General features: G+C 54.1%; 1 protein-coding gene across 1 annotated transcript in view; it reads right to left on the minus strand.

The window, feature by feature from the left end:
- SH3RF3 (SH3 domain containing ring finger 3) overlaps window positions 1-26,881 on the minus strand; it is a 330,082-nt gene that overhangs the window by 111,483 nt on the left and 191,718 nt on the right. Inside the window, exon 2 of the mRNA XM_008252855.5 lies at window positions 7,033-7,308. Coding sequence (XP_008251077.2) covers window positions 7,033-7,308 — 276 coding nt within the window. The remainder of the gene's footprint in view (window positions 1-7,032; window positions 7,309-26,881) is intronic.

A 26,881-nucleotide genomic window follows, 5' to 3' on the forward strand; every position in this document is an offset into this window, starting at 1 on the left:
ATGGTTTTTGTTATGCAGTTTGTTAATGTGATGTATCACATTGATTGATTTGTGAATGTTGAACCATCCTTGCATACCAGGGATAAATCCCACTTGGTCCAGGTGAATGATCTTTCTGATCTATTGTTGGACTCGATTTGCCAGGATTTTGTTGAGTATTTTTGTGTCTATGTGCTTCAGGGAAATTGGTCTGTAGCTCTCTTTCTCTGTTGTGTCTTTTCAGAGTGTAGGAATTAAGGTGACAGTGGCTTCATAGAAATAATTTGGGAGGATGCCCTCCCTTTCAATGGTTTTGAATAGCTTGAGAAGAATTGGAGTTAGTTCTTTTTCTTTTTTTAAGATTTATATATTTACTTAAAAGAGTCACAAAGAGAGAGAAGGAGAGGCAGAGAGAGAGTGAGAGTAAGAGAGAGAGAGAGAGGTCTGCCATCTGCTGGTTCACTCTCCAGTTGGCCACGATGGAAGGAGCTGCACCAATCTGAAGCCAAGGAGCCAGGAGCTCTTTTGTGTCTCCCACACAGGTGCAGGGGCCCAAGGACTTGGGCCATCTTCTACTGCTTTTCCATGCCTGGATTGGAAGTGGAGCAGCTGGGACACAAATTGGCACCGATATGGGATGCTGGCACCACAGGCAGTGGCTTTACCTGCTACACCACAGCATCAGCCTGTTAGTTCTTCTTTATGTGTCTGGTAGAATTCAGCAGTGAAGCCAGCTGGTCCTGGGCTTTTCTTTGTTGGGAGAGGCTTTTCTTTGTTGAGAGAGTCTTTTTTTTTTTTTTTTGAAAGACAGAGTGGACAGTGAGAGAGAGACAGAGAGAAAGGTCTTCCTTTGCCGTTGGTTCACCCTCCAATGGCCACCGCGGCTGGCATGCTGCGGCCAGTGCACTGTGCTGATCCGATGGCAGGAGCCAGGTGCTTATCCTGGTCTCCCATGGGGTGCAGGGCCCAAGCGCTTGGGCCATCCTCCATTGCACTCCTGGGCCACAGCAGAGAGCTGGCCTGGAAGAGGGGCAACCGGGACAGAATCCGGCGCCCCGACCGGGACTAGAACCCGGTGTGCCGGCGCCGCTAGGCGGAGGATTAGCCTACTGAACCATGGTGCCGCCCGGGAGAGTCTTTATTACTGATTCAATTTCCATCTTGGTAATGGGTCTGTTTAGGCTTTCTTTGCCTTTCCTGGCTCAATTTTGGTAGACTGTGTGTGTCCAGGAATCTATCCATTTCTTCTAGGATTTCCAGTTTGATGCCATACAGCTCTTTGTAGTAATTTCTGATCATTCCTTTTATTTATCTGGTGTCTGTTGTTACATTTCCTTTTTCATCTCTGATTTTAGTGATTTTGGTCTTCTTTCTCCATTTTTTTGGTTAGTTGGGCCAATGGTGTGTCAATTTTGCTTATTTTTTCAAAAAACCTGCTTTTCATTTTGTTGATCTTTAGTATATTTTTTGTTTCAATTTTGTTGATTTCTTATCTAATTTTAATTATTTCTCTTTTTCTACTAGTTTTGGGCTTGGTTTGCTGTTGTTTTTTGTAGAACCTTGATATACACTGATAGCTCATTTATTTGGTGACTTTCCAATTTCTTGATGTAGGCACCAACTGCTATAAACTTTCCTTTTTTGCTGTATCCCATAAATTTTGATATGTTGTATTATCATCTTCATTTGTTCCTGGAAATTTTTTGATTTCTTCTATGACGCATTATTGATTCAGGAGCATGTTTTTCAGTCTCCAAGTGTTTACATATATTGTGGAGATTTCTGAATTGCTGATTTCCAGCTTCATCGCATTGTGGTCTGAGAGGATGCCTGGTATGATTTCATTTTTTTTTAATTTGCTGAGACTTGCTTTATGGCCCATTATGTGGTCAGTCCTGGAGAAAGTTCCATGCACTGCTGAGAAGAATGTGCATTCTGTAACTGTAGGATGAAAAGTTCTGTAGATATCTGTTAGATCCATTTGATCTATAGCGTCGATTAACTCTGATGTTTCTGATTTTCTGTCTGGTTGATTTGTCCATTGCTGAAAGTGGGGTATTGAAGTCCCTCAATATTATTGTATTGGAGTCTAAGTCTCTCTTTAGATCCCTTAACATCTCTTTTAAATAGCTAGGTGCCCTGTCATTAGGAGCATATACATTTATAATAGTTACATCTTCCTGTTGAATTGATCACTTAATCATTACATAGTGCCCTTCTTTATCTCTTTTAACAGTTTTGTGTTAAAGTCTTTTTGTCTGATATTAGGATGGCTATACCAGTTCTTTTTTGGTTTCTGTTAGCATGGAATATCTTTTTCCACCCTTTCATTTTCAGTCTGCGTGCATCTTTGTTAGTGAGATGTGTTTCTTGTAGGCAACAAATAGATTTTTTAAAAGGTTTATTTATTTATGTATTTGAAAGAGTTACACAGCGAGAGAGAAAGAAAGAGAGAGAGGTCTTCCATCTGATGGCTCACTCCCCAGTCAGCCGCAACGGCAGGAGATGCACTGATCCAAAGCCAGGAGCCAGGAGTTTTCTCCGGGCCTGCCATGTGGGTACAGGGGCCCAAGGACCTGGACCATCCTCCACTGCTATCCCAGGCCATAGCAGATAGCCAGATCGGAAGTAGAGCAGCCGGGACTCGAACAGGCACCCATATAGGATGCTGGCACTTTAGGTCAGGCCATTAACCCGCTGTGCCACAGTGCTGGCCCCTGGTTTTGTTTTTTAATCCATTCTGCCAGTCTGTATCTTTTGACTGGAGAGTTGAGGCCATTTATATTCAAGGTGACTACTGATAAGTAACAACTTTGTCCGGCCATTTTTCCATAAATATTCCCATTTTTAAAGATTTATTTATTTCTTTGAAGGTATAGTTAAAGAGTGGCAGAAGCAGGGTCGGGGGGTGTCTTCCACCTTCTGGTTCACTCCCCAGATGGCTGCAATGGCCGGAGCTGAGCTGATCCAAAGCCAGGAGCCAGGAGCTTCCTCCAGGCCTCCCATGCGGGCACAGGGGCCCACAGACTTGGGCCATCTTCTATTGCTTTACCAGGCCGTATCAGAGAGCTATATCAGAAGTGGAGCAGCTAGGATTTGAACCAGTGCCCATATGGGATGCTGACACTGCAGGCGGTGGCTTTACACACTATGCCACAATGCTGGCCCCAATATTCTCATTTTTTTACTTTGGATTTCCTTTGCAGTTTTACTGGGAGATTTCCTTCCTTTACCTTCTTCCATAGTGAGGACCATATTTCTGTGTTTCTGTGTGTAGTACATCCTTAAGCATCTTCTGCAGAGCTGGATAGGTGGTGACAAATTCTTTCAATTTCTGTTATGCAAGGTCTTTATTTCACCTTCATTCATAAATGAGAGCTTAGCAGGGTACAATATTCTGGTTGATATTGACAGGTTTTTTTCTCTGAAGACTTGTAATGTAGCCTGTAGGGTTTCAGATGAGAAGTCCGCTGTGAGTCTAATTGGAGATCTTTTGAAATCTGGCATTTCTCTTGTGCACATTTTAGAATCTTTTCTTTATGTTTCACTGTGGAGAGTTTGATTACAATGTGTTGTGGGATGATCTTTTCTGGTCACATCTATTAGGAGTTCTATGTGATTCCGGTACTTGGATATCCCTTTCTTTCTCAAAATTGGGGCCCTCATATAATTCTGATATCAACTCTACTTTACAGTTAAGACATAGACTCAAAGACTAAGTGAATGTTCCCAACTCACTGTACAATAAATAAAAATGTTGGAATGTGATTGAATCTGAGTCTCACCTGACTCTGGAGCCCAAACTCTGCCTCTCTGTGATTGTTATCCACCCAAGTCTGTCCCCTGGATCAGAAGTGAGTAGTCTGGGGTTAAGACTGGGTTAATTCACAAGAGACAATCCCCCACAGTTTTGGGGAAATGGGGTTAAGATTTCAGCCACGACCTGAAGAAGATCACATGGCAGAGTCTTAGGGGCACACCAGCAGTAGGTCTGAGTGGCTCAGGACAAATCCCGGTGCTGACGTTACAAGCGATTTTGCCAATGAGGAGCATCCCTTTGACCCTGGAGGGCTGCAAGTGGGCTGGGTGGGTATGAGCTGGGGATTGGTCTGTCGTGATCCTACGGGTCCTCCATGAGGCAGCAAAGTGAGGATTCCGACCCACGTAGGGAGTCTGTGGTCCCGGCCACAAGTGCGAGCAAAAGTGATTCCATGATCAGCCAGGCGGTTCTTGGGAGAATCTCATCGCCTTTGAAGATCTGAGTCTCACAGCCCGCGTGGGCGTCCTCACCAACTGAGAGATACAGACTAGGGACTCTAAACACTTGCTGAGGCACACACAGGGCGAGCGCCCCTCCTCCAAAATGTTCCAGACCAGCAGGACTTGGCGTTCTGGAATTTTTCGGATATTGGAACATCTGCACATACACGATGGGATAGCTTGAGGAAGGGACCCAAGTGTAAATGAGACTCACTTATGTTCCAGCTACACCTTACACACATAGTCCCAGGAAGTTTTATGCACTGTTTAAATAACTGTATGTGGTTGGACTGCAACGACTGTGTGAGGCCACGTGTGGAGTTTCCTCGGGGCTCACAATTGTGGACTCTGGAGCATTTCAGACCTTGGATTTTTGGATTAGGGCCGCTCTCCCTGTGGCTGAATAGGATTTACACAACAAAAGGGAGCTGCTGCTACAGGAAAAATGTGTCCTCCCCCCACTTCATGCTAAACCCCAGCTCAGCTCCTGACCTCCCCACGGAGACCTGGATACCCCCTAGCAGGTGTGCTCCTGACCAGCTAGGCTGAGTGTCCCTCTCACAACACACAGCCAGGCATCAAGGCTGACCGCAAGGCCGCTGCCCAGGGCTCTCCCCTGCGGTGGCCCCAGGGCAGCAGGCATGGGGGCCTCATGGCAGTGCTCCTCAGATGCCAGCTGCAGGGCTTGGGGACACCACACTCCCTGCCTTTGGCCTGCTTGTCTGCCGGCACTGTGGAGTAACAGGTAAAGCCACCGCCTGCAGTACCGGCATCCCACAGGGGCAGTGGTTCGAGTCCTGGCTGCTCCACTTTCGACCCAACTCCCTGCTAATGCTCCTGGGAAAGCAGTGGAGGATGGCCCACGTGCTTGGGCCCCTGCACCCACATGGGAGACCTGGAAGAAGCTCCTGGTTCCTGGCTTCAGTTCGGCCCAGCTCTGGCCATTGTAGCCATCTGGGGAGTGAAGCAGCAGATGGAAGACCTCTCTCTGTCTCTCTGTGTCACTGTGTCTCAGTCTCTACCTCTCTAAAATTCTTTCAAATAAATAAAATAAATCTTTTGAAGAATTAAGAAAAAACAGCCTGTGATAGGGAGCAGGAGTCTGTGTGGTCCCCAGGCAGACCACAGTGCTCAGCACAGAGTCAGCCCTGCGCTCCTTTGTCCCGTCACCTGGTGGGTTCCGGTTTCCACCTAGAGGGCAGGGCCCCAGCCAGAAGCCCACATCCACAGCAGGTTATGGTGTGGGTACGGAAGGCAGGCGTGCGCTTGTGCAGGGAAAAGCTGGACCTGCCTGCAGCCCGGGGGCTCTGCGTCGCCCCTCTACTCTAATGAGTTCTCACCAGGGGGACTCCTTTGAAGCCCAGGAGGAGGGCAGAGTCACGGGAACAGGCAGAGGCTGGAGCAGCCTGGGGCTGTTTCGGGAGCTGTCTCCATAGGACCCAGCCTGGACAGGACGCTGCGAGGCCGGGCACCTCTGCCCTTGGTCACAAGGGACCACGCGGAGCAGCAGTGCTTCCTGGAGAGTCCTCTTCGGGGCAGGTGCTCCGGAGTCCACTGGGCACAGAAGACAGGATTCTGTCTGCCAGAAACATTGTGCTCCAGGGGCGAGAGGGAGGTGGGGGGGGAGAAGGGGAATGGTGAGTGGGGGGAGGGGGAAGAGGGTGGTGAGAGACTGATGTGTGGGGAGAGGGAGACGAGGGGTGGGGAGCGGGGGAAGGGGAAGAAGAGAGGTGGGGGAGGCCCGGGCTGCTCAGCTCAGCTCGGGGAAGAGGGGGAGACTGAACCAGTGGGTGACAACAGGAATTAGCTGCAGAACACCTTGATGAAAGGAAGGAGGGAAGCATTGAATCTCTGAATGAAAAATAGATTATTCACTGTCAGGCGGAACAATGGAACAAGACGTAAATAGCAGCCCCACGCAGGCACGGAGGACAGGCCAATTTTGCTCAGATGGGGAGCAGGTCCTCCTGCAGCCCCCGGAGAGCTGGTGCCACAGTCGGCTTCTGCACCAGCAGATTGAGCCGGGAGGCAGGGAGCTGGAAGGAGGCCGGCTTTAAAGCCGGGGACTTGAGATAGAATTTACCACTGGGGCGGGGTGGGCAGAGAGGGATGGCAGACAGCAAGACTGGAGACGGAAGGCAGAAGGCAGGGAGGGAGAGGACCCAGCACCGCAAGGTGAAGTCCCACATGCAGGAGACAAGGCTCCAACTCCTGCCCCCCCGGAAGCTTAGAGAGCTGTGAAGATACAGTGCCCCAGCACAGAATTATGGGAAGTCCTGGGCAGCTGGAAACCAGGCTCACAACACCCAACTCGGCACTGCCAGATAACTCCACTGGCAAACACCACTTTGTTCACCAACTCATCCTGCCCGACCCCCTCAAACGGTCCCCGTGCTCTGCCTCCCTGGCTCACCCTGCTCTGTGCTGCCACTGCTGCCCTGGGGACCAGGGTGGGAGGAGCTGATTGGGGGCCTGGCTACCAGGGTCTTTGCAGCAGCTTGGAGCCCAAGGAAATACTTTCTTCCCTTCCACTGGAGTCAATGTTTAAAACCATGACCCATGCACTCCAGAAGGGTCCAAGACTGATGCTCATGGGGGCTCGTGCAACCTCAGGCTCATGCGTCAGCTCTTGTCATTCACCAAAACCCTTGACGTAGATGCAACCATTGTCCCTGTGCATGGAGGTGCAGGATGGGAGCCAGCGCCTAACGGAGGAGCTGGGATTCAAAGCCGGGGCGGCGAGGGCTCCCCGGCTGCAGGAGGAGCTGAGCACAGACACAGGGCCCTCCTTACCTTGGTAAAGGCCAGGCAGTCCTTGTCTTGATCTCTGTCCTTCATCTCGAAATCATAAAGTGCCTTGCCCTGCGGTGGGGCCTGCGGCAAGGGCCGGACGCACTGGACGTAGCTGGCTGGGAGGAAGCCCTGGGCGCCACGCAGCTCGCCGTGGTACCAGTGCTCATCCACCTTGTGCCGCAGGACGATGAGGTCCCCCTTGTTGAACTTGAGGTCCCCGGGTTCCTTCCCCTCGTAGCTGTAGAGGGCTTTGCCGTAGGGAGGCTGGGAGAGATTCTGGAAGCAGAATACAACCGCAGGTTACTGGGTGTGACCCTTCCCACGGGCCCAGGGGAGCCCCAGCAGAGTTCTCTGTTTGTTGAGAGGGAGCAGGCGGCAAGCTCTGGGGCCCCACTGCAATAAGGCCGTCCCCATCAAAGTCATTCCCCCAAACAGCACACACAAGCTCAGGCACAGGCCACACAACCCACTCACCCGGCTGAAGGCGGCTCGAACGTATCCTGCTTTACAGAGGGAACGGAGGCACCAAGAGAGGAGGGGACCCGTCCAAGTGCACACCTTCCAGCAGCAGGTGAAATCTAAACTCAGGTCGTCTGGGCTCCGGAATGTTCTTACCTGCTGCTCTGAACTGAATCACTTTCCACTGGGGGCAGGATCTGAGTGTTTTGAGTCTAAAAGTCTCCCAGGTTGCGGGTGATTTTATCTGAACAGGATGGGGTAAAGACCCCATCAACTGCCCCTCACAGCAACTCGGGACATGCTCACGTAGGGTCTCAAGTCAGGCAGGGGAGATCCACAGGGCATCGGCGGTGCAGGGCTGCCCACTCCACGCACCTGGTACAAGCACCCTATGTCCAGATGAAGGACAGCTTGGTGGAGGAACAGGCCCTCTGCCCCTGGTCACAGACTTGCCCCCCCAACCCCTCCAACCAAGCCACAACATACAGTTTTCTGCTGTGACAGCAGTTTGGTCTGGAAGTACAACTTCAAGGGCATAACAGCATATCCTCTTAACATTGGGGTCATGTTGTCATGTCAGGTTGGCCTGGCCACGCCAAAGCGATCAGCCACCTTGGGCCTCCAACAAGCGCCTGCTCCGAACCCCAGGCAGATTTCTTGGCAATGTTCTACTCTTCAGAAATGCAGAGGCTGCCAAGCAGTCCTGAGACCTGATGCAACGTCAGCGCCCACTTCCCAGGCCTCCTCTAATTGGCCTTTTGCATAAAGGCTGGTTGGCTGCAAGGGTCTGTTCTTTTTGCACTGTGGCAACACCTGCTAACTAAGCAAGCGCGCTGACGGTCCCTTCTGAGCTAGGGGAAAGCCAAAGAAAAGCTGCTGCATTGTCCTTGGGTCAATACCCACCAATTTTCCTACCAGAAGCTGCGCTTTGCCACCCGCACTGCCCAGGCTAAGGATTTCTTTAGTATCCGCATCAATCAATAGAAGCACAAAAGCCCGAAGCTGTAGTGCATCGCAAACTCTTTGCAGAGGACTTAATGGCATGTTGGCAACTCAATCATTCTGCACTTATGTTTCAGCAGTGTCAAGCGACAGCAGTTAAGAGAGACCTGCTGGCAAACTGACAAACAGCCACCACTAACCAATTAAATAGCAGTGCCAGAGAAGTTTCCATTGCAAAATCGGAGAGCGGAAAAAAAACCACCCAATTTGCTTCCAATAATAGTCATTCTGGATATCTTTGCTGTGTAAAGCACAATAGGTCGTAACAGGTTCCTGGTTTCTGAGAGGGGAGGCAAAAGGGTCATTTGCAAGCCAAGGGCTGTGCTCAGAGAGGGTTGGAAAAGACCTCTGGCTGCAGGCCACTGCTAGAACCCCCTGCTGCGCAGGCCAGACAGCCCCCAGCCCAGGGATTCACAGTCAGGGGCAATTTCACCCGAAGACATTTTAGGTCTTCACAACTGGGAGGTGGGAGGCACAGGCCAGGGTCGCTGTCAATCATTCTACAAGGCACCGGTCACTCCCAGCAACAGAGAACTACCTGGCCCAGAGTGTCAACAGGTGGAGAGACAGGAGACAGAGTGGCTTTCTCGCTGTGTCTGAAGCCAGCCTACCATTCGTTTCAAAGCTACACGTAACATCTGTTTTTGTGATAGGAATATTTTTCCCTGGCGACCACACAGAGACGCTTGGACAGTCACAAGTGGAGAGGTTCCCAAGGGACAGCAAAAAAGAGCTCGCCATGGGGCTGGACAACGAGTCGGCCTTGCTGGGTGCACCCAAGACAACTCTGCCTGTCACGAGTCCAGAGCTTGGCACTCCAAAGCCAGGTTCCACGAGGGGCTTTCTGTGGCTGTTGGGTGGCTCCTGCTACCACTGACAGTAAGAACGGCCAGCTCTGACCACTGCCTCCCAGCTTCGCCCCTTCCCCAGGCTCTCCCGTGCTCTTCAAACACAAGCCCCGCACCCCCTAAGCTCCGCCAGCGAGAAGAGGCTGCCGGCTCCCACTCCGGCTTCCCCACAAGAAATTTCTCTAGATCTGCTGACTCAGGGGTCATTTGCAAGCTCCATTTGCAGTAAGTACACCAGTGGCCAGGACTTGGCGTGGCCAGGAGAGGTGGGAGAAACGGCAGCATTTCCCACCAGGCAGCCTGGGTCCCAGGGCAGGGGCCACACAGGTGTCTTCCCAGGTCCTGGAGGCACGCACTCCTCACCCTGTAAGGGACTCTGTCCCAGACTCTCCAGACAGGCTGCAGACAACTGCCTTGACCCCCGGCCCCGCCCCCCTGTGTACTGTGGCCCACAGGCTTCCTCTGCCACCTGACCCCAGCTCTACCTGCCTCTGTGCCCTGACTGGCCAATCAATCCGTGCTCAACCCTCCTTTGACCAGTGGACTTGGTGTCACGCCAGCTAAGCTCACCGTTGAGCCCCACCTGCTCTATTCCTCATGCGGGCTGTGAGTGAGACTCTGGTTATCCTGCCTGCCCCCACCCCCACCCCTCGCCTTTGCCTAGGTCACAGCATCCTTCCTCAAATCCTGCCAACTTGACTTCTAAGCTGCCACAGAGACCCCAGGCCCCCTCTCTTTCTCTACCACTACCCACCCCTCCCCTGCTCCTGCCCCAAGCAGTGCCAGCCTCTTACAGTGGGTCCCATCAGCCCACCACGTGCTGGGGACCCACACACAACACTGCGCCCAACTCGCTGCTGCTTCCTGTGGCTCCCTGCCGCCCTCGGGGGGGGGGGGGGTCTACACTCTTCTGCATGGCAGCTGAGGTCGCCCTAGCAGGCCTGTCCAGCCACAGTCGGCAGCATCTTCATTCGCAGAAGGGTGTGCAGCTAGGGCCTGGGGGCTGAAGCTTCACACAGCCTCCTCTGTATCCCGGACCAGCAGGATGCAGGCTGACCTCTCCCAAGTCCATTACCACCCCCTACCCCAGCCCCTGCTCAACTAATGCCCCTGGGAACACGACTGTGCCCCTCTCACCAGTCACGTCCAGCACTGGGGAGAGCCCCCGCCCAGTGGCTGCCCTGTGTGTGCTGTTACTTCCAAGGAACCTGGGTTAGTCCTGAGTTAGGCCTGGATGGGAACAAGGAGTGGGGAGAGCTAGAAAAGAAAGACCTGATGTGGCAACCCAATGAACCGACGGGCCTCACAGAGACTCAGGAGACGAGTTGGGGGCTCAGTCCCAGGAGGAGGAGAGGAGCAGGTCCCCTAGGGTATATGCCAGGGCAGGACGGGCTGGAGGCCCCAGGGGAAGCAGGGCAGAGGCAGCCCGGGCACTGGATACTCCCTGACCAGTGCTCCTTAAGCAGCTGAGACCCGGGTGGGTGGACCACCTGGTGACGCGAGGTAGGAGCACAGAGCAAGCAGTGGTGCCACGTGGGCGCCGGCTATGGTCTGGCAGCCACACTCTTGCTGGTGAGGGAGGAGCAGTGGGCATGGGGACAGAGAGACGGCCCTCTGCCCAGCCCTCCCCACTGCCCACACAGCACCTGACCAGGCGGTAGGAAACCTTTTTTTAATTATTTATTTATTTGAAATACAAAGAGGCAGAGATAGGGAGAGAGACAAAGAGGTCTTCCATCCAATGGTTCACTCCCCAATTGGCCGCAACGGCCAGAGCTGCGCCGATCCAAAGCCAGGAGCCAGCAGCTTCTTCTGGGTCTCCCATGTGGGTGCAGGGGCCCAAGGACTTGGGTCTTCTTCCAGTGCTTTCCCAGGCCACAGCAGAGAGCTGGATTGGAAATGGAGCAACCGGACTCGAACTGGCACCCATATGGGATGCTGGTACTGCAGACGGTGGCTTTACCTGCTATGCCCCAGCACTGGTCCCGGTAGGAAACCTTTTATAGATGCATCTCGGAGAACAAAAAACGTGAAAACTGGAGATGGTGCAGAAACAGCCAGAGCCTGGTTCTTGGTTAGGAACTATTTAGAAATGGCACCTCTGGGCACCTCACTGCCAAATCCATTTATGAGATTAGCCAGTGGCCGGCGCTGTGGCATAGCAGGTAAAGCCGCCGCCTGCAGTGCCAGCATCCCATGTGGGCACCAGTTCGAGTCCCGGCTGCTCCACTTCTGATCCAGCTCTCTGCTATGGCCTGGGAAAGCAGTAGAAGATGGCCCAAGTGCTTGGGCCCCTGCACCCACATGGGAGACCTGGAAGAAGCTCCTGGCTCCTGGTTTCAGATTGGCTCAGCTCCAGCCATTGAGGCCAACTGGGGATTGAATCAGCGGGTGGAAGACCTCACTCACTCTCTCTCTCTCTCTTTGTAACTCTGCCTTTCAAATAAAAAATAAGAGAGAGAGAGAGAGAGAGAGAGAGAGAGAGAGAGATCAGTCAATCAGTTTGGGAAGGGAAAAGGTTCCTGCTGGTTTCGTGGCAATGGTAGCCCAGGGGCCCTCTGAGGGGCCGCCCTCCCAACCTGCCCCAGTGAGCGAGTGGTGGGTTACTCGGTTCCCATCGCCTTTCTACCACAGAGCTTTCTGTGACAACCTCTCTCTCTCTCTCTCTCTCTCTCTCTCTCTCTCTCTCTTTCTCACGAGCTCCCCTCTGGAGGTACTTTATTCAGACCCTGCCACGTAGCCACTGTTTATGGGCTCAAGACATTAAGAAAAAGAAATAAAAGGAAAAGAGGGGACATACATCTGGGCTGCCCACAAGGACGGTTAGCAGCAGCCACCCGCGAGCCTTCATCATAATTACAGCTCATAATGTCAATTTCACAGCTCGTTACTCGGATGTGGTGCACAAATCCTCCTCTGCGCTTAATGTCCCACCCCGTGGAGACAGAGTGCTCTCACACACACACACACACACAGCAGCACGTCTCCAGCCTCTGGGGATCAGACGCAAGGTGGTCTTGACAAAGGGGCTCCCACAAGGTATGCTGGGCTGGCCGGCAGGCGGGGCTGTGGTGGGTGTGCAGGGCGCGGCCCAGGCAATCCCACTCTCCCAGCCCCCAGCAGTGAAGGGCGTGGGCCACCACCCCGTAGTCCTTTAGACTCCAAGCGCTCAATGCAGCCTCCTGCATGGACACACGGTTCTCTGGGGGGACAGAGGGCTCCCCTCCATCATCAGCCCCATCAAGACGGCCACTCTGCAGGCTTTGGGTGGCTGCTGCACCCCCTGCCACAGGTCACACGCTCATCAATGACTGAGATATGTGGAAGTTCTCAGAATCAAGATGGAGTCACTTCTGTCAAGCCCAAAACTAAAACAGATAAACGAATAAAGCCAGAGGTGATGGAGGAGGGGACCCATGGATGCGCACCTTCCAGCAAGAGCCATCACAACAGAGTCTGTGCCAGAACCAAAGCCTGCACACAGCCTGCACCCACCCACCCAGCCACTCAAGCCTTACGCGGAAAATCCGTCTGCAAAGACGTCTGCCCAGAACTGTTTAGTCTTGGACGGTTGCCACCCTCGTCACCGACCCCTGTGGTCAAGGATCACTGTTTCATTTTGCTTTTGAAAAACTCCCTTTGCCACAGCCCCGGTCCCACATAAACATTCATTACTGACTGAAGCATCGTTCCCTAATTATTATCCGAGTGGACAAATGCACGGAGCAGCAAAATCAGGCCCCTGGGAATAGCGCCTAGGTTAAGGGTCTTTGGCTGGATCAACTTGCCTTGCCATTCTCCCCAGGAGATGAGCTTGGGGGTCTTCTAACAGCTGACAGTAGCTGGGGCTGCTTGTAGGGGGGACTTCCCAGGGATCGCGCCATGAGGGACAGGACACTCTGCTGAGCCAAGGCGTGGAGCTACAGGTGCCTCTGGGCCTCTTACCTGCAGACCTGCCTGCCACAGCACCCGTCTGCATGGCAAGGTGCACAGGGCACGTTCCAGGGACTGTGAACTGGCCCCTAACGGCAAATAACACAAGGGCGGCAGGTCTGTGAATGCGGCGGGGACAGCGGAGGCCCCCCACCCCCGCCCCACCCCGTCAGTGATAACACTCCAAGTTTTGACAGCAAAGCCATCATTTCCCAGGCTTGCTTGCAGGCAGCCCTGGCCAGCAGTCAAGACGTCATCATCGGAATGCAAGTGGAAGTGATTTGTGCAAAATCTAGACGTTTTACAATGACATTTATAAGGAAATTCTTTCTACCTTCCCACGTCTGGATGGCAGCTCTGGTGGGGAACGAGCCAGCCTCTTCCCCACAAAGGTGACGTCAGCACAAAGGAGGGAGGAGCCCGAGTCCTCGGGTGACCTTGCAGAGCAGAGCCCAGAACGCAGCGTGCGCAGAGAAAAGCCACGGCACCCGAGCCCCCGCGTTCTCAGCCCATGTCCTGACCAACTCAGACCTGGGGGTGGGGTCTCAGCTACAGTTCGGATTTTTTGAGACCATCAGCACTTTTCTTTTTTTTTAATGATTTATCCATTTATTTTGGAAGTCAGAGTTAGAGAGAAGGAGACACACACACACACACACACACATACAGAGAGACAGAAAGATCTCCCATCTGCTGATTCACTCCCCAGATAGCCACAAAAACCAGGGCTGGGCCAGGCCCCCCAGGCACTTCATCCGGGTCTCTCACGTGGGTGCAGGGGCCCAAGACTCGGGCCATTCTCCACTGCCTTCCCAGGCACACCAGCAGGGAGCTGGATTGGAAGTGGAGCAGCCGGCACAGGGAGCAGCCGGCACGCTGGCATCACAGGCAGCGGCTCTGCCCTCTAAGCCGCAGCTCCGGCCCCGCATCAGCACTGTCAGCATTCACTTTGCAGCCGTGCTGCCGTTGTCATCCCTGCTCTTGGCATTTTAAAACAGTGTTTTTAGCACTACTTCCAGATCCCAATGGCGCTGGAGAGGCTTGATTGCTCAGCATTACCTCGGTTTGAATAACACAGCATGCTTGGCCTTCTGGTTTACAAATTTAATCTCTGCGAAATGATCGCCTTATCACAGGGCAGCCGCGAGGGTCTCGGATCTTAGTTTTACTGCTACTTGTATTTCAAGTTCCGTTTTCCTTGTCCTCGTTGGAAGTGACCCACTGGGTCCTGGCTTCTTTTCTTTGGCTCAGTATTCTAATGGCTTCTTCCGTCCCCATACGTGTGCACTCACTGGCCCAAGAATAACGGAGCTCCTTGAGATGCCAGCCCTGGCTGGGTTGTGGGCCACAGAGGGGTGAGCCACGCCTGTCTATGCAGAGGCCCTCACACACCCTCCCTTGGGCAGTGCAAGAGGGACACACCCTTTGTCCTTTAGACATGGGGGGGCTCTGGGGGAGGCTGCTACTGTGAAGACAGAGAGCAGTGCAGCTTGTCCACAGCGAGATTAGGAAGGACCGAAAGGAAATTCACCTGTTCTTTCCATTTCATCTTTCCCAGACATTGCCAAGGCCGTCTTCATGGTTTGCCAGCTGCCCCACGCACTTGGCAGCTACCTTCCTGATGTCTGTGGTGTTTCGCTGGGAAGGGGCAGGCCACCTTCCGCTCTGCACTGTCAGGAGAAGCGGCAGCCCAGGAAGGCCACATTTCATCTTAAAGACACCCAGTGCCTGTGGGCTGCAGGGAGGCACCTGTACGCAGAAGGCCTAGGGCACTCTGGATTTCCACAGGTGAGAGGTGCCATGTAGGGGCCAGCGCTGTGGTGCAGAAGCTGCCGCCTGCAGTGCTGGCATCCCAGATGGGCGTCGGTTCGACTCCTGCCCAATCCACTTCTGATCCAGCTCTCTGCTGCGGCCTGGGAAAGCAGTAGAAGATGGCCCAAGTACTTGGGCCCTGCACCCCATGGGAGACCAGGAGAAGTACCTGGCTCCTGCCATCGGATCAGCGCGGTGCAGCCGGCGTACCATTGGAGAGTGAACCAACGGAAAAGGAAGACCTTTCTCTCTGTCTCTCTCTCTCACTGTCCACTCTGCCTGTCAAAAAAAAAAAAAAAAAAAAAAAAAAAAAAAACAAACAAACAAAAAAAACACATAGCTTTGGGGCTGGTGTTGTGGCGTAGCAAGTAAAGCTACCGCCTTCAGTGCCAGCATCCCATACAGGTGGTGGTTCGAGTCCCGGCTGCTCCACTTCTGATCCAGCTCCTTGCTAATGCACCTGGGAATACAGTGGAAAATGGCCCAAGTCCTGGAGCCCCTGCACCCACATAAGAGGCACAGATGAAGCTCCTGGCTCCTGGCTTCAGCCTGGCACAACAGGCATTCAGGGAGTGAACCCATGGATGGAAGATATTCTGTCTCTCTCTGCCTCTGCTTCTCCCTCTCTCTAACTCTGCCTTTCAAATAAATACATTTTTAAAAACAATATTTTATTTATTTATTTGGGAGGCAGAGTTACAGAGAGAGGCAGAGACAGAGAGAGAGAGAGAGAGATCTTCTATCCACTGGTTCACTCCCCAAATGGCTTCAATGGCCAGAGTTGGGCTGATCCAAAGCTAGGAGCCAGGAGCCTCTTCCCCAGATGCTATCACAGGGAGCTATGGATAGGAAGTGGAGCAGCCGGGATTCGAACCGGTGTTCATAGGGGATGCCATGGCTTAGCCCACTGCACCACAGCACCAGCCCTAACCTCCCTAGTTCTGATTTGCAAAGACGAAAGTGCCTGGCCAAGGTTTCTCAGGATTCTTGTGACGTCCAACTGCAGAGATGGGGACAAGGTGGCAGGGCCACCCGTGTGCTGCTCAGCGCTGGTTCTGACACATGCTTCAGCCCTCCACACCAAGCTCTCTCACGTCTGCCTCCCCAGACACGCAGTGCACTCAGTTCCAGGACAATGCAGCTATCTGCAGAGCCCTTGCCTGGTGTATGGCACAGCTCCTTGGTCCCCCTTCTGCTACGAGGGGCAAGAGGACCCAGGAACTGCGAGCAAGGCGCAGAGTCAACAAGAGGTAGCCTGGGGGGTGAGACAGGGACCTCACGGGCACAGAGTGGCGTCCTCTCCTTTCACTGAGGTTAAAATGTGACTGTCCTGAGCACCCCTGGATGGCAGATGAACAAGCATTAGCAAGGAACTGGATGGGAAGTGGAGCAGCCGGGACTCGAACTGGCATCCATATGGGATGCCGGCAGTAAGGATGGGGCTTTAACTGGCTATGCCACAGCGCTGGCCCCCGTCCGTTCAGTCTTGACAACAGGCTCCCAGCAAGAACTTGAAAGGGTTCCAACATCAGCAAATCAAGCTTTCAGCCCAGCAAGCCATGCTATTGCACCAGCTGCTCACCTCCTGTGGCTAGTCAAGACACCTCGGACCCCATCTCCTGCCTCACTCACTGCCGCCTCTTCTCACCACCACCTCTGCACCTGCAGGTGCTCCTGGGTGGCCTCCAGGCCAGACAGGCCTGCCACTCCCTGTTTCTCTGCGCTGCTTTTCATGAGCCCACCTGAAAATGAAGCAAGCTCTGTAACTCCCAGTTCACAGCGGCAAGCAAAATAAATTGGATGAACATGAAAGCTGGAGACTGAGAAGTGTCTGGAGGAGTGCTGGCCCTGGGGGAACGGCCCTGCGTCTGGTCATCCGTGAGGATCCCTCCAAGCCGAGCCTCCCACATATGGCACACGGTGCATACGGACAGCACGCACGTGTCCACACACGCACTCTGACGCTGCTTCTCAACACGACCCGCCCACCGCATCCAAAGTTTACAGTTCTGAAGTCTTTCAGGAGGGAGGTGAAAAGGCCCAGGACCGGCACAGACTGGGAGCTGGCAACCAGGCCCTGGGCCACGTCCATGGAGCCCGCAGCCCCCGGCAATCAAGACCCAGACTGTCCTTTCCGTGCTGTCCTAGTGGAACAGCTGTGTCAGAGACAAAACAGACACAAAGCCCAAGTCTGCTCTGTGGCCCTTTGCAGAACGCCAAGGTTAGCCATGGCTGGAGGTCAGGTGCATGACTGTGTCCATCACCCAGGGACAGGGGGAGGCTGCGGGGCGCTCCCCGAGCACGCGGAGCGAGTGGCACGTGCAGCTGCACCGTGGCATCACGGCGGCGATGTGGGAATCGGCGGCGGCAGTGGCGCTGCAATACGCCTTCTGAAAAAGCACTGGGTTCCCGCGGCTTCCTTTCCCACATGCTGGAGATCATCAAAGCTGTCCTTGCACGTCTCCCAGCCGTGTCAAGGGAATAAAACTGATGATATGTAACGGGCTTTTGTCTCTTCATGAAGAAGGTGCTATAAAAGCGCTCATAAACTGTCTGCTAACGCAAACAGATGTTCCGAGGAATCTGGATACAGGGCCAGGAAAGGCAAAACAAAGCAGGGAAGTTCTCAAGTGTGGCTGCTCGCGCTGCACTGGGGTGATCGTTAGGTGGGTGAGGTGAGGCACGCGCCCCACCATCTGCGCACTCTGGCTCAATAAACGCACGGAGAGAGAGAAAATCAGCAAGAGATCAACATATAGCCCGCTCACGGCATCCACAGCCTTGCTTCCCAAGGGCCACCCTCACCCTGACCTTCGCCTGCACTGAACAAGGCAGTCTGACCTCCAAGCCTGGGCATTACGGTCTTGACCGTGACCCTGACCAGCTGCTCCTCCACGCCAGACACTCCAGGGAGCCCAAGTGTCGCTCGTGCTATGCTCACAAAGCAGTGACCATCGTCATTTTATAACTCGCTGGGAAGACACGTTCTCATGATGTGAGCCCAGGGGCACCGGAGGGAGTCCCCAGCCGCCACAGGGCACCTGGAGTAGGGGTCTCAGCCCAACGGCTCCCCGCTCCTTATCCGCAACCCTACGGTCTCCGCCCCAGGCAGCATGCAGGGCCTGACACCAGCCATCTCCCGCTGAGTCCTCCTGTCCCTGCAGGCAGCACACCCGCCAGAGCCTCCTCGTGCAAGGGTTCCCACTGGGGACCGGGATCTCCAGTGGCCCCCAGAGGCCGAGGGATCAGGAGGAAACGAAAGTCTGGAAGCCACAGCCCTTCCGCAGGAGGTGCAGACGGCTCCCTCTAGCTCCGCATTTCAACCCCAACTAAGCACCACATCGTCTGCATTTGCTTTTTGTTATTTCTAAAAATTTATCTATTTCAGGGGCCAGCGTTATGGCGCAGCAGGTTAAAGCCCTGGCCTGCAGTGCCGGCATTCCATGTGGGTTTGAGTCCTGGCTGCTCCACTTCTGATCCAGCTCTCTGCTATGGCCTGGGAAAGCAGTAGAAGATGGCCCAAGTCTTCGGGCCCCTGCACCCATGTGGGAGACCTGGAAGAAGCTCCTGGCTCCTGGCTTTGGATCAGTTGTGCTCTGGCCATTGCTGTCATTTGGGGAGTGAACCAGCAGATGGAAGACCTCTCTCTCTCACTCTCTCTCTCTCTCTCTCTCTGGCTCTACCTCTTTCTGTAATACTTTCAAATAAATAAAATAAATATTTAAAAAATGTTATCTATTTCAAAGGCAGACTTACACAGAGACGGGCGGGGGGAGAGAGAGGGAGAGAGAAATCTTCCTTCTGCTGGTTCACTTTTCAAATGGCTGCAATAGCTGGCGCAGACCTAACCCAGGAGCCTGGAACTCCTTTCGTATCTCCAACATGTGTGCAGGGGCCCAAGGACTTGGGCCATCTTCTACTGCTTTCCCAGGCCATAGCAGAGAGCTGGATTGGAAGTGGAGCAGCTGGGACTAGAACTGGCGCCCATATTGGATGCTGGTGTCACAGGCAGCAGCTTTACCCACTGCACACAACCCCAGCCCCCTGTGCTTGCTTTTTCAAACCACTGTTTGACATATAAAAAGGTAAGAGGAAGACCCGGAATTTGTGAATATTCCCCACAAACCGAAGTCTCCCCAAGAATCTGACTGTAAGGGCAAAGAAAGGGCCCCAGACCCAGCAGGAGACTTTGGGGTGACTGTGCAGCTTCCTGCTTTAGGAGCTGGATGCAACACACACTGTGCTCTGATCCTACCTCTGCCGTCTCCCGGCCACCCCGTGTGCTTCCTCATCTGCTCAGTGGGCGTCCCAAGCATCTCTCACAGTGATCTTGACCGTGATGCTGAATGAGTGACTGCGTATCCATCACAAGTGACAGCACCTGGCCCACAGCACCTACCGCAGGATGGTTCCCTGTCGGTGTGAAGTAGCTTCCGACTAGTCCAACTGCCAGGCACAGAGGGGCACGCACCTTGCCACTGATAAACTGCTTATTTCTAGATTGTGCCATTCCTATTTTTCAAACTGAAACCACGTAAAGTGAAGCTGTGGATAAGGAGGGACAACTGTAAAAGCAAAATGCAAAAAGTTCAAGTCCTGAGTTGCCTCTGGGAACACAGGGCTTCCTATCATGTACCCAACAGCCCAGCCCATATCAGGGGTCTGGGCTGACTTTCTGTACAGGCTGCGATTGCGTCTGTAGCCCCTTAGCTGGCATGGCTGGGTGGGGTACAGGCTACCTCCCGGCTGGGATAGGAGGGGCCGAGGCAGCGCTCCCCCCTGCACCACGTGCCGGCAGAGCTGCCGGGGCAGGAGAGGGTCCCCCTTAGAGTGTTCTACTTCCATGTTGATTTACAGAAATCTTTGACTCCAGATATTTACTTACGCAACGCTTTGCCAACTCTGTAACAGAAATCATCACAAAATCGGACGTCACGGTTGTTTTTGCAGGCTTAAGGTGAAGTTCAAAAATGAAGCATTAATACAAACAATCTCCCCATGGAGAAACAAACATATGCTCCCTCGTCGACGCACGGGACGCACACTGCAGCTGGTGGGAACAGTGCCCGGGCAGGCATCACCGCCACCGTGGGGTGACCGGCTCAGCGCACACACCGTGGGGTGACTGGCTCAGCGCACAGCGGCTTGCAGGTGAGGCAGGGTCCAAAGGAGCCCTGGCACGTGTCAGGTGTGCAGGCGCATTTCTTTAGGAGAAAGAAACACCAGAGGCTGCCTCTGTGTGCTGGTGAGTCGATGCCCCGTTTCTGTCTCACCTAGGAGAAATTCCTTCTCGAAGCCCGTCACACCTGGATAAAACTTTGCAAACCCATCTTAATGTGAAAACGGAGCCTTCCGCTGCTCTCGCGCCCAGGCAAGCAACAAGAGCCCTCTCTGGCAAGGAACGGCTCCCGCTGGGTCAGGCTGGGGCGGGGAGTGTCTTTTACTCCAGCTGGCCAACTTCTGGGCCATGCTTTTAATCTTCCTAAAATGATTTCTGCTAAAATATTAAATGCATTTTAACTTCTTAAAATATTAAAGAGCTGACTGGGCTTGCCTGGATCTTCAAAGATTAGACAGAGGAACGTCCTTCGTTCTACACCTTTTTCTGGTGGGTCCCAGACTCTGCCGGGGGCTCCTGGCAGCTCAGGCTGTGGGGCACCTGCCCTCAGCCCCACCCATATAACCCACCCAGGCCCCAAGGCATTTGTCTTTTCGTTGTGAGCTGCCTGTGGAGACTTCGCCTCTTACACTTGTTTAGCATTGGAGATGTTTCCACCCAAGTCTGCACAGGTGTTCATCTCTACTCTTCTCCATTGTTCTAGGCTCTTCCTAAGGCAGCCTCCTACCTGACAGGTTGATGTCATGGTACTCACTTCAGAGATGAGGACACACTCGGGTAAAGAACATAGTTCAAGGTCACAGAATTAGCAGGGTAGAAAGCACAGAAGCCAAAAATGTATGCCCAGGGAGCACCCAGATCCCACGTTGCCGCAGCTGGGTTTGATTCCCAGTGCCAGCTCCTGACCCCAGCGTCCGCATGCAGCCATGGTGAACTCCAGAGACTGGCAAAGAGCAGCGCACGTGCCTGGGGAGTGTGCCGGGGAGGCGACACCGAATGTTGGGAGGGGGATGGGCTGCAGTCCTGGAATGCTGTCACCTGTGCTCCTAGGTGCAGGGACACAGCAGTGTAGGGCAGAGGCCTCAGCGCTTTGGGGGGAAGAGGGGAGGGGAACCATGGGGGGCCTGAACAACTCAGTGAGGACTCAGAATGAGACGGATGCAATCGGGCATCTTCCATGTAGAAACCGAGGCATGAGGAAAAGCTACTGAAAGACCCTGAGAGCTCATCTATCTGGAAGACACGTGGGGAACAGGTGTTCGCCTGTGCACGGCAGGGAGAAGCTGTGCCGTCCCCACTCCCCCGGGGCGTCTCCTCTGAGGGCTGGAGTCTCAGGGCTGTAATGAGGAGGAAAGAGTGGAAGGATGTGGTAAGACATCCCGGTGAATCAGCCAACAGCGTGAACGTGAACAGCGTGAACGTGAACAGCGTGAACAGTTTGGAACAAGCAGGGGGCCCACCTTGATCACCCTATAGAGAGCCACGCTGCGGGAGCCACAGCCAGGACACAAAGACTGGGAAGGCGCACGGGTGACCAAGCACAGAACCTTCCAGAGAGAGAAGCCAGCCTGAAAAAAGACAAGGGAGCCAGAGACCACGCAGCAGAGGTCCTGGGCTCCCCACACTCGCGTCTCCTGCTCTGCCACTCTGCGCCTGTCTCAGCAGTGCTGCACGGAGCAGGCGACACAGAGGCACGGAACAGCAGAGGGAGGGTTCAATGGATCCGGCAGCCTCGGGTCGCTCGTCAGCCACTGTTCCCGCAGGTTGCAGGGGCTTCGCCGTCGCTCACTCTCCCCTCTTTTCCCTTTGGTCTGACTGCCTCATTAGGAAGTGTCACGCTGTCTCCTCTTGCTGGAATCCCAGCAGGTGGACCCCACGCCTGTCAGGCTGGGGTGGGGGGCGGGAGCCTGCCCGCACCCCGGCAGCCTTCCTGCAGGGTCAGCTGTTGCCCTTGTTTCCAGGGAAAAGCCATCCAGGGGCTTCGGCACACGGGCAGCAAAGAGACACACACAGCAGTGCCCTCCCTGGGAGGTGCCCTGACCACCAGAGAGGCTTTAAAGGGGCAGCTGTCTGAGATCCGAGTGGTGGCCGCCTTCCAGACTCTCGAAAGAACTTGCACCAGCTTTAAAACTCGACACGTTTGCCTCTTGCCAGAGATTATTCTAATAGTCCAATTTTGTCTAAAAGATTTACTTATTTATTTGAAAGAGTTACACAGAGAGAGAGAGAGAGAGAGAGAGAGAGAGAAAGAAAGAGAGAGCTTCCATCTGTTGGTTCAGTTCCCAAATGGCTGCAAAGGCCAGGGCTGGACCAGGCCTAAGCCAGGAGCCTGGAACCCCACCCAGGTCTCCCATGTTGTGGCCAGGGGCCATCCTTCCAGGGTGCTGGATCAGAACTCGAACCGGCACTCTGACATGAGACAGCAGCATCACAAGGGGCAATTTTAACCCGCTGTGCCACAATGCCATCCCCATGATCCAATTATTAACTCTTCTAGTCTTTAAAGCAACGTGAGGAGAGAAGTATTATCACTGGTAATATTATTATTATATCATTGTTATAGGCACTGTTAATATTACTACAACAAGATGTCATCCCCAGGGCTGGCACTGTGGCATAGTGGGTAAAGCCGCCGCCTGCAGTGCCGGCATCCCATATGGGTGCCAGTTCAAGTCCCAGCTGCTCCACTTCCGATCCAGCTCCCTGCTGTGGCCTGGGAAAGCAGTAGAAGATGGCCCAAGTGCTTGGGCACCTGCACCTGCATGGGAGACCCAGAAGGAGCTCCTGGCTCCTGATTGGCTCAGCTCCAGCCATTGTGGCCTTTTGGAGAGTGAACCAGTGGATGGAAGACCTCTCTCTCTCTCTCTCTCTCTCTCTCTCTCTCTCTGCCTCTGCCTCTCTGTAACACAGCCTTTCAAATAAATACATAAATATTTTAAAAAAAAAGATGGCATTCTCCTCAACTTACAGATGAGAAAACAAATCAGAGAGGTCAAGCATCTTGCTCATGATCACCCAGCCAGTAAAACGCTGCTTCCCTCATCACACAGGCCCAGGGAGAACACAGCCAAAAACTGCATATTTTACAAGCAGAGGACACACAGTTCCTCCTTGCAGAACCACCAACACCGCACGTGGCTGAACTCCAGAACGCTGAGCAGCAAGGGGTCCGGCCGGGGCCATCTGCGTGGGAGCTCCTCTGACTGAACTTGACCATAAATGGCCGGTTCTAAGGCCCTCCAAGCCAAGCCTGCCTTGCCATCGGATGCAAACGCCAGCAGAAGCCGTGTCTATTGTCTGTGGCAGATGTCACCACCAACATTTTCTATAAATGAGCCACAGTTGACACTGCAGGATTTGCAGGCCACGGCTCTCCCGTGTAGCAGCTACAGAGCCATATATCATCTGTAAATAATCGCATGTGACTCTGTTCCAATAAAACTTTATTGACTACAGTAGGTGGCTTTATTTGAAGGAGCCTGAAGGCTGTATTCTTCCCATTCCTACTCAATGCCATGTGTTGCAAAACCTGATCTCAAGTCCATGCAAATGAGCAATCAGGCGAGGTTCGTTTTAGTTTGTGTTTGTAAAAACAAGAAACCCAACTGATTTAACTTTCTTAGAATCTGATGCTCACACCAGTGCATGGAGCTGGCCATATTCCGTGTCCTGCACAGTTCAGCAGAGCAAGGCAATGTGATGGTGTCCACATGATGGACAGGGACCCGGAACCTGAAATCCCCACCAGGCAGGCCAGTGCCCCCACCTGGCCCAGCACTCCCCGCCCAGGGGCAGGCCTGGCGTTGGCTGCTGAGAACCGCACCCGGGTGATGTTGAACTTGAGCTCTGAGCCGGAGCCTGAACCGAGGTCTCTCCTAGAACAGGCATAGTTCCAAGGCACCAGGCCAGAGGGGAGCATTTCCCTTCCACTACTGGGAACGCGTGCCAGGCAGCCTGCACCTGCCCTCCGTGTCCTGCCAAGTTTCACTCTCAACAGTTTATCCCACCCTTTAGAATAGCAGGAAGGAAGCCACTACAGTGCATTTGTAAGCGCACATTTAACAAGCCATGCAAAAGCAGGAGGCTGGCCTTGCTCCTGAACCACTGCATTCTGACCCCAGTGGGGGGCCTGCTTCTAAAAGCTGGCTCAGCAGGTGCACCTGGCAATTAGAGCAGGCTCCGCCCCGGGGCAGCCCCAGCCTCCCCAGCACTGAGAGGTGAGCAGACACAGCACAGGGCAGGCTGCGCACTGCACTGGGGGCTGGGCCCGGGGTGTGGCAGGGTCAGAGGCAGCAGAGGGGGTGCTCTTCAGGCTGCTCCTGTCCTACCTGGGCCTCGGGCCGCCCAACAGGCCCCTGCACACTGTGCAGCAGGGAGCTGCTCCTGGCTCAGAGGTCAGCTACAGGCTAGAGGGAGGCAGAGGCAGGAGTACCCTAGGTGGAGTTCTCAGTGCTGGTCCTACCTGGTTCACAGACAGGATCGGGAGGAGCACTCTGCCAGACACAGCAGGGAGACACAGGGCAGATGACCAGCTGGCCTCTACGCTGACCTTGGGAAGGCCATGTAGGCCTGCTCAGGTTCAGACACCAAGGAGCCGAGTAAAAGCACCTCTTCTGCTACTGCTGACTGCCTACTTTAGCCAGAGTCTACACTTGGATCCTAAGGCTGGGCTTGAAGGCACAAAGACTGGCAAGCATCACCTGTACTCCATCTTCTGCCCAGAGAGCCTCAGAGCCCTGCGACCCACCGCAACTGGGCTCAACCAGTCCTGTCTCGGACTAGGCATGGACAGGCAGGCCCGTCCCCAAGGGAGGAGGTGAAGGCTGGAGGGGCGGGGTGGGGGCAGGAGGAGCCACAGCTGCTCCCATGCGGAGCATCTCGGGGCACTGGGACTGCTCTGTGCTCTGTTAACAGGCAAAAACTGCACAGAAGACTTTATTTTTTTTTAATTTATTTGAAAGTCAGAGGTACACAGAAAGAGAAAGAGAGGCAGAGAGAGATCTTCCATCCACTGGTTCACTCCCCAGATGGCCACAAAGGCCAGAGCTGCACCGATCAGAAGCCAGGAGCCAGGAGCTTTTCAGGTCTCCCACGTGGGTGCAGGGGCCCAAGGACTTGGGCCATCTTCTACTGCTTTCCCAGGCCATAGCAGAGAGCTGCATCGGAAGTGGAGCAGCCAGGACTCAAATCAGTGCCCACATGGGATGCCGGCACTGCAGGTGGCAGCTTTACCCGCTATGCCACAGCGCCGGCCCCCAGAAGACTTTCAAGAGCTGTGATCAGTGGACTCATCCACCAGGCAGGTCTGGTTCTACAAGCTGACAATAGGTTACGGAGACAAAACAGACAAAACTGTGTGCCCTAAGGGAGTGTCTGCCTTAGAAGGGAGACCGACACGCATGACCCGAGCATAAATTACTGCAGAGCATAAACACCACAAGGAAGGCGGCCTTCCCGCAGTACTCACACTGTTTAATATGAGCTCCGTGAAGACCAGGGAGCGAGGCCGCAGTCAGGCAGAAAGTGCCGCAGGCAGGCGCCACTTGGAAACCTGGCCGTGGTCCCAGCTCCCACACTCCCATCGGTGTCTCCTGGATGCTGATGGAAGGGGAGGAGGGGCGGGAACACGGGGAGGGAGGCAGGGAGGCTGGCTGGGCAGCTGTCACTCCATCACACAAGAGAAACTCCTCTGCTGGCCACAGGAGTTTGGCTGCTCGGCACAGGGCGGCCCGGGGGGTTTCAGTTCCATGGAACGAGAGCTCTGGGCGCTCTGGCACTCCAGAAAGCAGAGCTGCAGGTGTGCGCGTGCGGAGACAGGAGGAACGCGCCTTGGTTGATCTTCCCGGGCAGAGCGCCTGCCTGGGCCGGAGGGATTCTGTGACAATCTCCAGATTCCGGTGCAGAGTCAGCAGCACCGGCAGCACCTGCTCCGAAGAGCCGGCTTTCCCCGGGGGCACTCAGACCACTAACTAACACTGGCAGGACCTCTACCCAACACACACGTATTGTATTGGAGAATTCCACTGTCTGCGCCAGGCGAGGGGCCAGAGACAGAGATGAGGGACTCTCGGGCCCACACGGGGGAATTCGCAGTCTCTTCCCAGGCAGCCTGATTCCTAACAGGCCCCAGGCAAGAACACACACAGCTCCTGAGATGTGTGGAGGACGCCGCCTCTGTTTGTAGTTCTGTGCGCAGATCTGAAATATCTCTTTGTCCACCCACTTCTCCACTTACTCATTCATCCATCCACTCACTGTGCATCCATCCAACCCTCGCTCCTTCCACCTGTCCAGCACCCATCCACCCAAATACTCAGTCTCCGGTGCTTGGTTTTATGTGCACCAGAGATAGGACAACAGAAGAGCTGACACATATCTTCATTTCCAAAAAAAACCTTTAAAGAAGCTGGAATATTTACTTAAATCCGTAACACAGAAAACATGCATGACTTTAAAATTCAGCAGGACAACAGTCTTGGATAGGGGCAGGTGTAGTGGTACAGCAGGTTAAGTTGCTGGTTGGGATGCCTGCCTTCCGTATTGGAGTGCCTGGTTCAAGTCCCAGCTACCCTACACTTCTGATTCAGCTTCTGATTCCTGCTCCTGTCGTGGACATTTGGGAAATGAACCGACGGACAGAAGATCTCTCCCTCCTCTCTCTCTCCCTCTCTTCCCC

Source organism: Oryctolagus cuniculus, chromosome 2, assembly GCF_051225735.1.
Source record: "Oryctolagus cuniculus isolate XC-2025 breed Fujian yellow rabbit chromosome 2, ASM5122573v1, whole genome shotgun sequence".
In the NCBI taxonomy this organism is placed as follows: domain Eukaryota; kingdom Metazoa; phylum Chordata; class Mammalia; order Lagomorpha; family Leporidae; genus Oryctolagus; species Oryctolagus cuniculus.